Source organism: Bombina bombina, chromosome 4 (genome assembly GCF_027579735.1).
Source record: "Bombina bombina isolate aBomBom1 chromosome 4, aBomBom1.pri, whole genome shotgun sequence".
NCBI lineage: Eukaryota > Metazoa > Chordata > Amphibia > Anura > Bombinatoridae > Bombina > Bombina bombina.
Genome location: NC_069502.1, coordinates 442,774,913 through 442,789,656, shown reverse-complemented (window position 1 = coordinate 442,789,656; position 14,744 = coordinate 442,774,913). Strand labels below are relative to the sequence as shown.

Below are 14,744 nucleotides of genomic sequence, written 5' to 3'. Positions count from 1 at the left end.
TAACAATGGGATGTGCTAAATTAAAGTGCCATAAAACAGGTTGAGATCTGTGCATATCCTAAAAAGGGATAATTTAAAATACCGTTCGCATAAAAAAAAATTTTTTTTTTTTTAATCAGTAACTTTTTATTGAAAAGTAAAGTGCAAAAACCATATAATAACAAACTCATCACATGAAATTTTTAGCAGCTGGAATACACACGGTACATAGTAAGGGGAGTTACATGGAAGGCAAAATGGTGTACCTGAAAAGATGAACATAGTTAACCTTTAACCATTTTGCTAGTGCATATTCATAAAGTGTAGTTGTTATGTGTTGGTTATTCTGAGGGAATAGTTAGGATTTTATATTTTAAGAGGTGTACGGCAATAAATGCCATACCTAGTAAGCCTGACAGTTTAGAATAGCTAGGTTGAGGGTATATGTTGGATACATAAGTAGGAATGGTGTTGTTGGGTTTGTTCACCCAAGTCTCTTTAGGGAGGGGAGAGGGGTGGGAGTGGAAAGGGAAGACATCAGGGGTAGGGAGGGAATAATGTAGAGAGAGGAGCGCCTCAGTACAGCCATAGCGAGGCGTCTCTTCTGGGTCAGGGAGGGGTCACGGCAAGAGGTAAGACACCAGAGATCAGGGACAAGGACAATCATGAGGGTGGTCTCAGGTAAGCCTCCCAAGGTCCCCAGATTAGGCTAAAGGTGTTCGATTGGTTCCTCGTCCGAAAGACGTAATCTTCCATAGATTTAATGTACTGTAGATGGTCGACCACTGCCTGCCATCTCGGGGGCTGCTGCTTTTTCCAATTTCTGGCTATAAGCATTTTGACCGAAGTCAACAGGTAGATTAGCAAGTGTTTCTTATGTTTTGGGAGGTCTTTTACTCCTACATGTAGGAGGGCTAGACCCGGGGTATCAGGAGCCAGGAGTTCCAAGGCCGTACAGACCACACAGATTTTAGACCAAAGCGGTCGGAGTCTACCACATGACCACCACGTATGAAGTGGGGTGCCTATCTCTCCACACTCTCTCCTCTCCAGCACAAAGGTGAGTGTCCAGGGTACAGAGTTCGAAGCTTGGTCGGCACTAAGTGCCATCTGGTAATGATCTTAAAGTAGAGTTCATATAGTGTGACGCAACGGAGCGCTGATTTAGTCATCTGTATCGCCCTAGTCCAGTCCGCGGTCGTATAGACATGTCTCAATTCCGTTTCCCAGGAAATCATAGGTCTCGTTTTTACGAGAGTGGGGAGCCCCAAAAGGGATCTGTAATGAGCAGTGAGAGGTTTGTATAGTTGCAGATTCGCTCTCCATCTAACCTCCCAGAGAGTGAGTGGCCTGATCTTATCGAGCAGGAATCCCCAGGCCTTCATGAGGGACCTGAGTCTCATAAAGTCAAACTCTAGATGTCGGGGGATATCAAATATGACTATCATATCTTGGGACGGGAGAAGACTCATTTGAGTAGAAGTCGCTCAAAGAAGTGATCTCTAGGGTCTTCCAGGGGGTAAGCCGAGTGTTGGGCAACCCTTAAAAAAAATTTTTTAAATTGCTGGCAAGTATTTTTAAATAATTTTTAAAAAATAAGCAAAATTAATTACATAGCTAAGCTGCCTGGGGCAGCCAACTCCACCCCTCTTCTCAGTGTTTAGACACAGGCATTGTATTTCAACTGAGTTCACAGCTTCTAGGCATGCTCCAGCAGATAATCCCTATGCATTTTACAAAAAGAACAATAAACATAGATACAGCCATAAAAGGAATTGTGTTGGGGGAGTTAGAGATTTACAATTCAGAAACTAAAAAGAAAGGGTTAAATGGCGAGGCACTGCAGTATAAATTTGCAGGTAAAGTAATTAAAGTACATATATTATTTTGTCTCTATCCCAACATGTTTTATGTCCCTTTAACTTGTCAGTACAGCATTCATAAATCAAAGATGTAGGCCAAACGTGAATGTAATATATTGTAGTTTCAGATATAAGCAGTTTATTTGGATCTGGTTATTTACAATCTGAAAACACTAACATAATCCATTTGCATAGTTCAGAATTACAGTAAAAACATTATGCTCTGTGTAACATTTTTAAACTTGTACACTTAACTATAGCTTTCTAAACTTTGTTTGTAGATTAAAGATTCTCAATTAAAGGGACATGCAACACAATTTTTTTTCCTCATGATTCAGAGAATACAATTTAAAAAAAAATGTTTCCAATTTACTTCTATTACCAAATTTGGTTTGTTCTCATGTTTTTCTTCTTCTAGATATCTAGATAGGTAGCGTGCACATGTCTGGAGCACTACATGACAGGAAATAGTGCTGCCATCTAGTGCTCTTGCTAATGTATAACAATGCTGCAAAACTGCTGCCCTATAGTACTGCAGACACGTGCACATAAATAAAAAGAGAGAAGCGCTCAACCTGGGAACAAACAATAGCTTGTTCTATGGCTCGTTACCATCCAAGAAGCAGCCTCTTTTTGCTCAATATGTGCTTTTCACAGAGAAGAACTTTCCTGGAGCATATCAGTCTGATCCTGACTTCACAGTACAGTCCAGCCCCGAAATACCAGGCAATCCCTCTCTGAACAAGAGAAACAGCAAAACCCCAGACGTACGTTTTGGCCTATTGTGGGCCTCGTCAGTGAGGTGCAGCCATATCCCTCTAGGCACACTGAGCAACAGGTCCACGTCTGGATTCCCGCATCACACTTAGGGAGACTTCCCTAAGTATCATAATTTGCATAAATAAAAAGAGAGAAGCGCTCAACCTGGGAACGAACAATAGCTTGTTCTATGGCTAGTTACCACCCAAGAAGCAGCCTCTTTTTGCTCAACATGTGCCTTTCCTGAACTTACCTTCCAAATTTTCAACATAGGATAAGAAAAAAATACAAATTTATAATAGAAGTAAATTGGAAAGTTGTTTAAAACAAAACAAAAAACTGTATGCACTATCTGACTCATGAAAGAAATTTGGGGATTTATGTCCCTTTATTATAAATATTGCAACAGCGGATGAAGCAGCATTTGCATTGGAAGATCCCCATAAATTAGTCTACTATACTCTTCATGCCCTTGATTCAACTTCCCAAACTATAATACCATAAAAACGATAAATTATGTCAAATGCTTTCCTAGACCCCTCTCAACTGCCTGATATGCAGTTACTTTTCCTGGTTAAACTTGGAACCTCACCATTATAAAACTGCCCTCTCACATCTCACTTTCCTCTGCTCATGTTCATGTGGAAATAACAATTTTGTCTTCCCTATTAAAAAAATAAATCTCTTCAATGCCGTGATTAATCCATTTCATGATTTTCAACTTGAAAATAGGTATCAACAAACATTTATGTACAGAGGCAAATGTAGACTCTACTAACATGCAGTTGGAGATTATTAAAAATGCAACATCATTTAATATATTTTGAATTTTTAAAATTGGTCCCACATTAACATATTGAGCCCTTAAAAAGCAAATTTGTCAAATTTTATGCGTTTTTTTTTTTTTTAATTTTTAAAGACTGAAGTACTGGTAGTAACAAGCTAAATTTTCTTCCACACATATTATCCATGGAAGAGAACCCCATGAAGAAAAAAAAAAAAAAAAAAAAAAAAAAAAAAAGAAGGAGAGAGAGAAGAGTGGTTACAGTCCACTGAATTTTGAAGACCTAAATATGTAGAAGATGGAGGTTCATTTAGTCATATTTAGACAGCCATAGAGTTACAAAGGCTCAACATATTACATATAAAGTGATGGTAAATCCTAGTGTTTGTGAAACGCTAGGATTTACCAGTGCAGAAAATAAAGGGGACTTTCAGTGAAGTATAAAATAGTTCATGCTAAAAGTTCCTTTGTCTGCAGTGTTTGCCGCGCTGAGCTATTTTATCACTGAGGTGATCTTAGCCAATAGCGTGCTAGCTATCCAGGATAATGCCAGCTTGGGCACACAGCTATTGGCTAGAAGGTGTAAACATTACTTCATTGAAAAAACAGTGTTCTGCTGCGGGCGCGGCTTTAGGCGCTCAGTGCGTCGAACGCTACAGAAAAATAAATGAACTTTCAGCATGAAGTATTTTATACTTCATGTCTGAAAGACCCCTTTAATTTGTTGCTTCACAAACCATAGGATTTACTATCACTTTAAGTATAACATTAAAAGGAACAGGTAGTAAGCTTTCCAAAGACACAATGTGGAGCTGTATAGCTCTTATAGAAATAGGCAGTTTTATACTACCCTTGAAACAAGTAATAACCTATATCTCAGAACGTTTTTTTTTTTGTTTGTTTTTTTTAAAAATTAAAAAAAAAAAAAAAAAAAAAAAAAGGAGTGGGGTCTTCATCAAAAAAGGGTGATAGAAAGCACTACCCAATTTCCAGAATAATAAAAATGGTGAGGCATTTTGCTTGGAATGACCCTAATGCAACAGGTGATATATAGCAACTGCATGATTTTTTTAGTCTACCAGGCAGCTAGTGTCAATATGTATGCACATCCTTCTCAGTTGTGTTTCTTGTAGTTTAAAATAAATAAAAGATACAGAACATTAGCCCAGTAGCTGGCCCAAAAAAAATTAAAAAATAAAATAAAAGCTAGAGCTAGATGCGCAAACAAAGTTAACCACAGTTTCTGGCATTTGGATAGCTCCAACATCGGATATATTCAAAATATCAATATTTTCACACATATTTGAAGTTGCACTTCTGTTCTAATGTAGCCTGAATCAGAACTATCTGAATGCTGGAAACTGTCGGTAGCTTATTTATTTCAAAATAAATAACAGATATGCAGGTCTAGTATGTACATCCAGATTTTCCTAAGATACAGTGGGTATTGAAAAGAATCACACCCCCTTGAAAATAGTCACATTTTGTTGCTTATCAGCCTGAAATAAAGACAGAGTTTTTGTTTATCCAGTTGTAATTACTCAGTGCAACTTATAACATCCAAGTGAAAGATTTAACACCAACGTCAGGCAAAAATAAAGACAATTCAAAAACAGAATCACTGAGTTGCAAAAAGGATCACCCCCTTGTGTCAGTATTTTGTTGAACAACCTTTGCTTTAAATTACAGCCTTTAGTCTGTTGGGATATGTCTCTTGTAACTTTGCACATCTAGACTGTGCAATATTTGCTTACTCTTCTCCAGTTCTATTACATTTGATGGTGACCGTTTGTGGACTGCAGTCTTCAAGTCATGCCACAGATATTCAATGGGGTTTTAAGTTAAGTCTGGGCTCTGACTAGGCCATGCAAGGGCATTCACATTTATCTCCTTTAACCACTGTGTGGTTATTTTTGCTGTTTGATTTGGGTCATTATGATGAAAGGTAAACCTTCTTCCCATTAACTTTCTGGCAGAGGGCAGCAGATTTTCCTCAAGAATTTAACATTATTTTGCCCCATCCATTATTCCTTCTATCCTGACAAGTGCTCCAGTGCCTGCTGCAGATAAACACTGCCATAACAGGATAATACCACCTCCATGCTTTACTGTAGGTATGGTGTTATTTGGAAGGTGAGCTGTATTGGATTGGATTTGAGGCCAAATAATTAAATTTTAGTCTCATCTGACCATAACACCTTTTTCCATGTGGCCTCAGAATCTCCTAGGTGTGTTATGGCAAAGCAAAGTTGTGACTGCATGTGGCCTTTCAAGAGTGGCTTTTCTTGCAACCCTCCTATACAAGCCAGATTTTATGGATAACTCATGATATTGTTGTCACATGCACACAATGACCACTCTGTCAAATTCCTGCAACTGTTTCAGAGTTGCTGTGGGCCTCTTGGTAGCCTCTCTGACCAGTTGCCTCCTGGCTCTTTCATCCAGTTTGGAGCGAAGTCCTGATCCAGAGAGGGTCTGTGTTGTACCAAATACCTTCCACTTCTTAAAAGGGCGATGATACCCAAATTTTAAAACATAAAGTGATGCAGCATAGCTGTAAAAAGCTGACTAGAAAATATCACCTGAACATCTATATGTAAAAAACAAAAGATATTTTACCTCAAAATGTCCTAAGTATTCAAACCCCATTGCAAAGGACTTTAAGCAACAAATCAGTATGTCTGTTCCAGGACAACCATGGGAGTGAGCTTTGTGCACACTCATTTCCCTATTCAGTTTAAGGAAGTTTACTATGACATCTCATGCTCTTTTCATGCTGAGCTAATCAATATGCCCACAGTTGAAGGTCAAATGGCTTGGTGTGTGTGCCATTGAGTTTACAAGTAATTTTATGAGGGGGTGATCCTTTTTTCCAACTCAGTGATTCTGTTATTGAATTGTCTTTATTTTTGCCAGACGTGTTATATTTCATTTGGATGTTATAAGTTGCACTGAGTAATTACAACTGGATAAACAAAAACGGTGTCTTTATTTCAGGCTGCAAGGCTAAAAAAAAATGATTATTTTCAAGGGGGGGTGATTCTTTTCAATACCCACTGTAGCTACCCAGGTTGTGTGCACCCAGCTCAGAATGGTAGTATAGTTTACCGCTAGTAACCATGACAACTATCATAATTCCTCTAGAACTTCCCCAGATAGGGAGACTTACCAAAATGAAACCATGGGGACAGATTGCTTAGAGCAATTAGGTTTGGGTTGTTCCTATCAGAGTTGAAGAACTTGAGTCGCTTTGATATAAATTCCTCAAGGACATTCATTCCTGCATCTGTTCCAGGTTTTGCCCATTCTACCTCCTCAACTGTGCGATCAACTTCCAGACTGTCATAGCATTTCTCCCAATCTATAGGCTAGCCAAACAAAATAAGAAGTTTCAGATGACTAGGGTTATACGATCCCAGTATGATGTTTATATAAACATCGAAAAATTGTTTTTTTTTCCTTCATCATTTTTTGATTAGCTGTAGGAGCTGAAATTGTTGACAATCAGAACTTATTCACACCAATTGGAGTGTACATGCTGTGCCATTTTTGAATGACACTATATGTTACACACTCCAATTAGTGTTTAGTACCAGGGTTGTGGAGAAGGCAAAGGAAATTGCAATAATTTGAGCCTTCACTAACAAATAAAAATATATAAAAACGTAGACTTTTTATTATTTCACAGAGTGTGACTTATAATTATATATTACATGATAACTATGGCAAACATTATAAGGAACTATGTAATAATGGTATGGGAAATAAAAGGGAATTCATGAGCTTTCAGTTAAGTTACATGTACTTGCCTTTATAGCAGAAGAAACAGTATATATCCCTTATCAAGTGAATGTATACCAGTTTATCATGTCTTATTTTTGCTTGTTCTATGTTTAATGTTTTAGAAGTGGGCATTCGGGGTGCTTTGTTAGCAACCGAATGCAGAGGTAAACGGCCCCTCGTGCCATTCGGATCTATTCAGAGCCGTATTTATTCTTGTGAAATTGCAGCACACTACGATCTGTGCAAATCTAGATCGTAATGTGTTGCATTTTTTTACAAGAATAAATGTGTCTCTGAATAGAGCCGAATGGCATGAGGGGCCATCTTCTTCCACATTTGGATGCCAACGAAGCACATGAATGCCCATGTCTACTTTTTTTTGCACTTTAGCAAATGGACAGCTTAAGTACTATAAGCTTAAAGGGACAGCCTACTTGAACATTTGTATTTTTTTAAAAAGATAGATATTCCCTTTATTACCCATTCCACAGTTTTGCATACCCAACAGTTATATCAATACACTTTTTACCTCTGTAATTACCTTGTATCCAAGCCTCTGCAGACTCCCCCCTATTTCAGTTCTTTTGATAGACTTGCATTTTAACCAATCAGTGCTGACTCATAAGTAACTCCACAGGAGTGAGCACAATGTTATATATACACATGGCACACATAAACCAACAGTGTCTAACTGAAAAACTGTCAAGAGATAAGAGGCAGCCTTCAAGGTATTATAAATAAGCATATGAGCCTACCTAGGTTTAGCCATCAGAAAAAAATACCAAAAGAACAAAGCAAATTTGATGATAAAGGTCAATTATAAAGTTGTTTACAATTGCATGTCCTATCTGAATCATAAGTTTAATTTTGATTAGAATGTCCCGTTAATGCAGTTCTGATAATAAAGTAACTGTTTTCAAGCGTAGCTTATCGTTGCAGCCAGGTGCTTAGCAGATATTACAAATAAATCAAATTCTGCACACAAACATTTTTAATTGCTTGATCTCTAATTATATATATATATATATATATATATATATATATATATATTTTTATTATATGTTATAATATAAGAATGTTATAAAATTGTTATGCAACTGTAAGTGCTTCAATATAAATATGCACCTTTGCTTCAAACTTTGACTTGTAAGGGTGTTTGACTATGGGAGGAAACTCGGTCAAAAATTCAGATAGTCGATCATGGATTTTTTTGCGGATGGTTCTTGCTCCATATTCTTGCTTGTTGGATGCGACCCAACAAGGGACAATATTATGAGCATCCACCTGGAATGAAAGCAAATACATAATTTAGCACAATGTCACAGCTACTACAATTTCCTTAAAGAATAAACATAAAACTTTAAATTGAAAATTACCAATTTGGAATTATCAGAAAGAGATTCAATTATTTTTGTAAAAGCATTCTAATAGAAAAAAATGCACTAACTCATTGGATTGTGGCTCTAACTATAAATGCACAGTCACTAAATGTGTTTCTAAATGTAAGCCAACAAATAATACTCTGTGGTTAAGATAAAAATCAGTTGTTTCTACACATTTTAATTGATTTAAAAGGGAATATATACATATAATTTTTATGAATGTGCTATTAAAAAGGGATATGAGACCCAATTTTTATTTCATGATTCAATGATTCAGGTAGGGCATGCAATTTTAAGCAACTTTCGAATAACTCCTATTATCAATTTTTCTTCTATCTCTTGCTATCTTTATTTGAACAAGCAGGAATCTAAGCTTAGGAGCCAGCCCATTTTGGTTCAGCACCTGGGTAACACTTGCTGATTGGTGGCTAAATGTAGTGCCCAATCAGCAAGTGCTAGCCAGGGTGCAAAAACAAAAATGGGCCAGTTCCTAAGCTTTACATTCCTTTTTTAAACAAAAAGATACAAGAAAACTAAGAAAAATTGATAATGGAAATAAATTAGAAAGTAGCTTTAAAAAACGGCACGCTCTATCTGAATACTAAAAGAAAAAAAGTTGGGTTTAATATCCCTTTAAACATACAGCTATAGAAACAACCTCTCATTTATGTATTTCTTGTTTTGAAGTGACAACGTAGAATAGTTTTTGGGTGAGGTTGACTAAATAGAAAGACTAACCACTGTGCTGACACTCCTGAAATAAGTCAAGTTTTTAGATCATACTACTGCAGGTTTATCTTTATATCTGGAAGGTTAGGTTTGCTGTGCGTTGGATATACTGTAACTGCTATTATAATATAATATAGCCCTCACCCCTTGCTCATTATGAGCTTCTAGGTGTGTCTCAGAAATCAGGCCAAAGATGATTATCTCCCGAGGGTCTAACAACATACGCTGGTATTGCAAGTGTGCGGAAGACAGATACCGTGCTTGTTACTCTATTGAAACTGATATTTGGTTTGTTATATATATCAGACGAGAAGTGCAAGCTGTTTTAATTTGTATTATAGAACGGCTATTCATTCTACAATTGGCCTTAGGTGATACCATATTTCCTTCCCTAAATTTTTGGTCCAAAATTTTCATTTCAGTGCACCACTAATTACTAGATGGTACAAGCACCTTAGTCTCTCTTAACAAGTGTTGTGTTTAAAAGATAGATAATCCCTTTATTACCAATTCCCCAGTTTTGCATAACCAACAGAGTTAATGTAATAATACACATTTTACCTCTGTAATTACCTTGTATCTAAGCCTCTGCAGACTGCCCCCTTATTGTCAGTTCTTTTGACAGACTTGCATTTTAGCCAATCAATGCTCACTTCTCTATAAATTCACTGCATAAGCTCAATGTTATCTGTATGAAACAGATGGTGGTGAAAAACTGTCAAAATGCATTTAGATTAAAGGCGGCCTTCAAGGTCTAAGAAATTAGCACATGAACCTCCCAGGTTTAGCTTTCAACTAAGAATACCAAGAGAACAAAGCAAAATTGGTGATAAAAGTAAATTGGAAAGTAGTTTAAAAATGACATGCCCTATTTGAATCATGAAAGGTTTTTTTTTTATACTTGACTGTCCCTTTAAATACACTTTTGAAACCGCTATAGCTTTTATAAGAAGCTTTATTGCTATTACATGTATATTACAAAAATGCTTCTATTCAAAACTGAAATGCATCTATGTGGATTCTAATTTGGGCTGGAATGTCCCTATAACTTTACATTTTTATTATGTCAAAAATAAAATATTTAGATTATAAACGTTGAAAAGAAAGTGATATATAGATATGGATAATAGTATGCAACATACATTCAGTATTTATTTTGTTCCTTTTTCCTGTAATTTAAAGGGACACTAAAGTCAAACTTCAAATTGGGCAAAGTCTTTTTATATGCACATTTCCTGAGGCGCCATATATCTGAGTCTGTGATTGGCTGATGGCTGTCACATTATACAGGAGTCCAGAAAATTTAAGTACATTTTGAAATGTGTAAGAAAAATAAATTCAGAGTAAGTGCTATTGCATTGTTTTGTTTTTATTGTGCAAGTAAATATATAACAGGGTTTCCACCTTGTTTGTACAGTCTCCTTTATTGCCTGGTTTAGATCTGTCCCCAATTGTCCTTAACAGGTAAGATAGATAAAGGGGAAAACTTAAGTTTCAGTGCATATTACATTATAGATTTATATTTACACTTAAATTATATATATATATTTTTTTTTTTTCTAAGGCTAATCTTTGCTCTAAATACATCATCATGTCTATCTAGAAAGTATTTACTGTTTAATATCCCTTTAATGACTCATTCTAATTTCATTTAATATTACAGCTTAAATAAATTAGGCAGTTTTGCATTCATATGTGTATAAATAGAAAGATACATTTAGCATGCTTTAGCGGTTATGCTTTGTCTGCTCACCTGCACAATTGGTACATTGTTAGGTAGGTTTTTACTGACATCTTCCACCCACTGCATGGGGACTCGCAAAGGGGCAAAATCAGTCACAACCGCCCCAATGCCATGATCCTTCACAAAGGTGGGGAGCACATCCTTGGCATAGCCAATGAGCAAGTGGAAAGGCACGTTTAACTGCTGACACTCCTGCAAACAAAAGGATGGTTTGAGTGTTATACCATTTTATTCTGTGATATGTCACTTACTGATCTTACAACATACCTCAGCAACCTCTCGTAGACCCTTCAGCATGAAACCGTAGTGCCGTATAGTAGCATCTAAGAATTTTGGCACCAGGCAGAAGGTCACATGTAAGGGCAGTTTCTGCTTAAGTGCCAGGCGCTGGGCATACAGAAAGGCCCAGTTATCTGCAAGAAATACATAAACTATTAGCTTACGATGTGAAATACAATGTTTGCCTTTAAATTTCTTGATTACAAACACTGATTTACTGTCCCTTTAATCTGTTCTAGATCATTTATAGCAATAAACATTAAGCATTTATAGCTATGAATAAAAAAAAAAAGAGAGAACAGTAACACTGAGAACTAAGTATAAATGTGACATCAAAGGCAGAGTGGTTCAAGAAATAAAAATACATATTTTTGTGTATAGGTAAAGTAGATTTAACAATTAGATCCCATTACTTAAAAAATACAACCCATTTGATTATTTTATGAGGACGTTTAAGTGATTTCATGAAACATGCATTATAGATGGCCACATCAGCACCTTGCACTCTCTGGTCCCGTGACATCCAGTACACAATACCGTGGACATCGTCTGCGATATCTGCGTCACTAGACACCAACCGCACCCTTTTCTTGTTGAATTTAAACTCAGCTACAGAAGCGGCTTCCCTTTGACGGAACTTCTTAACGGCGTCCACCAGACTTCCTTCTGACTCCTCTTTCTCCTGTTTCTTTCTCTTCTTGAGGTCCACATCTGAGGTTTCTCCACTGCTTGATTCTGATATAACCTTTTTCACATCCTGGGTCTTTCTTTTTCCAGGGCTTTTGGTCACGGTGGGTGACTTTATTTTAGGGCTTTTGGTCACGGTGGGTGACTTGATTTTAGGGTCTAAGCTTTGTGCTTTCTTCTGCATCCCATCCGACTTATCACTGTCAGAACCATCTACTTTGGATTTTGCTCTCTCCTGAGACATTGTTGCTGGAGTAATTAAGTGTAGGAAATAAACAATCTGCTTGCAAAAACTGGAAGTCTTACAGAAAAAGAAACACAAAATTAAGTTCAACATGTGACTGCAAATATACCATTAGCTGAATGCATGCATTTATTTTAATTATCAACCTGGGTGTAGAGGCACATTAAAGGGACCTGACATTTCTTTCATTTGGATAAAGCATGGAATTAAAAACAAAAAAAAATAAAAAAAATTCCAATTTACTTCTATTATTGAATGTCTATGTTCTTTTGATATCCTTTGTTGAAAAACAGGAAATTACGCTTAGGAATAGCTATTAGGTTAATAGCTGTATTTTACTAGGCAAGCTAAATATGATGCTATCATTAGGATCATAATGGAAAATACATCCACACCTGAGCACTTAATCTATTTGTAGAGGGAAATATATTGTTACATTTCCTGAACCATATCTAAGTGAAAAGTATCTTAATGCAACCTGATAATATCTGTCGCCTACAAAAAAAACAGTGTTCTACTTTAAAGGGACAGTCTAGTCCAAAATAAACTTTCATAATTCAGATAGGGCATGTAATTTTAAACAATTTTCCCATTTACTTTTATCACCAATTTTGCTTTGTTCTCTTGGTATTCTTAGTTGAAAGCTTAACCTAGGAGGTTCATATGCTAATTTCTTAGACCTTGAAGGCCGCCTCTTTCAGAATGCATTTTAACAGTTATTTACCACTAGAGGGTGTTAGTTCATGTGTTTCATATAGATAACACTGTGCTCGTGAAGTTACCTGGGAGCCTGCACTGATTGGCTAAACTGCAAGTCTGTCAAAAGAACTGAAATAAAGGGGAAGTTTGCAGAGGCTTAGATACAAGATAATCACAGAGGTAAAAAATATATAAATATAACTGTGTTGGAAAAACAGGAAATTACGCTTAGGAACATGCACATGTCTGCATTATATGGCAGTTGTTTTTCAAGACTAATAAACGTTTGCAACAGCCCTAGATGGTAGCACTTTTACTTGCCACACTACCTACCTAGGTATCGCTTCAACAAAGAATACATGGAGAACAAATCAAGTTTAATAGACGTAAATTGGAAACGAATTAGAAGTGTATGCTCTATCTGAATCAAGAAGATTTTTTTACGTCCCTTTATTGTCACTAAATGTTAAAATATATATAAGAAACACGTTTGCTATATACATCAAATTTTTTATGCTTTATCATAGGTTGTTTTTCATTTTTTGTACGGCAATAAAAGGTGATACATAAAAAAAACAGTGCTGCACACTCTCCTGTACATAAAGCGCGCCATTATATAACAAGTTCTCAAAACGTAACAGAATACTTTACATTATATTACATATCCATCAGCAGTACGTTTTTCTGTGCGCTGCATCTGTATCTGGTTCGCAGTTTGCAAACACAACTTTTAATCTACTTGGACCAACTCATACGTACAAGAGTTTCTATAGTTAATGCATAACATTTATACCCCCTCATTATCCCCTAATTTGCGTTTACCTATCAACATTACCTCTACTGCTTACAGCTTGTTCATATTTATTGTACCCACCACGCGCGCCTCCAGCTTGTATAACATCCTCATGCGCGCGCGCGCGAGCTTCTCACTATATTGTATAATGCAGCGTATAGAGCATTTTCAGAATGACGTCACTGTGAGTTTCCGGTTTCTTATAAAGAGGATGGGTAATTACACTACACAGCAGTGAAGTGAACATGAGTGATTGTGCCTTATGTGTGATGGTCGGATACATGTTCGTTTAGATACAAATGTAATAATACGCTGAGTAGTTTAATTTTTTATTTTTTTTAAGGTGTGTGTCTTAAGAGTGGTAGTAAAATATGGTGCAACAAAATCTATAATAAATCTGTATGTAAGTATGTAAGGTACTGGAGAGGGGGCTGTTGTGTGAGGCAGAGGGAACCTCTCTATAATATTATATACCTGTATATAAGGAACTGGGAAATGGGCTGTGTGTGTGTGATTGAGGGAACCTCTATCTGTATATTAGGAACTGGTGAGGGGGCTGTGTGTGTGAGGCAGAGTGAACCTCTATATAATATACTATATCAGTATTTAAGGTACTGGAGAGGGGGTTGTGTGTGAGGCAGAGGAAGCCTCTCTATAATATTATATATCTGTGTTATAAAGTATGGGGAAGCAGACTTGCAACTTGCAAAAACTCATTTCAGGGATGCACGCCCCCCCCCCTTATATACTAGACACATGGAAACCCTAAATAAGATAGAGATAAGATAGAGTAGCTTTATTGCACAACCACATACAACAAACCTATTTTCCAGTGAACGTACGCTTGTTGAATGCTCAAATATTTTAGAATACGAAGTTTAATTATGTTCAGTAAATAAGGTAGTATTTGTGTTTTTTATTAAAATCAGTGGGGGCTTTTTGGTTACTGATCATGCTTTGAGGGTTCCATAGCGTCCCAGCTTGTGAACTACTCAGTATAGTTGTCCCTGTACAACTTTC

The 14,744-nt window shown here is 36.6% G+C and overlaps 1 protein-coding gene across 3 annotated transcripts in view; it reads right to left on the bottom strand.

Annotated features, from left to right (window-relative positions):
• The window catches only part of LOC128656402 (deoxyribodipyrimidine photo-lyase), a 44,648-nt gene extending 30,783 nt beyond the window's left edge, over positions 1–13,865 (bottom strand). Inside the window, exons 1-6 of one of the 3 annotated variants that reach the window (XM_053710286.1) lie at positions 13,806–13,865; positions 11,800–12,289; positions 11,290–11,435; positions 11,032–11,214; positions 8,293–8,451; positions 6,554–6,752 (exon numbers count right to left, since the gene is read on the bottom strand). In XM_053710286.1, the coding sequence (XP_053566261.1) occupies positions 6,554–6,752; positions 8,293–8,451; positions 11,032–11,214; positions 11,290–11,435; positions 11,800–12,289; positions 13,806–13,838 (1,210 nt within the window). In that variant the 5' untranslated portion in view covers positions 13,839–13,865. Of the gene's footprint in view, positions 1–6,553; positions 6,753–8,292; positions 8,452–11,031; positions 11,215–11,289; positions 11,436–11,799; positions 13,320–13,766 lie in introns of those variants that run through there. The other 2 variants (XM_053710287.1, XM_053710285.1) reach the window with 2 other exon arrangements.
• Between the last annotated feature and the right edge of the window lie 879 nt (positions 13,866–14,744).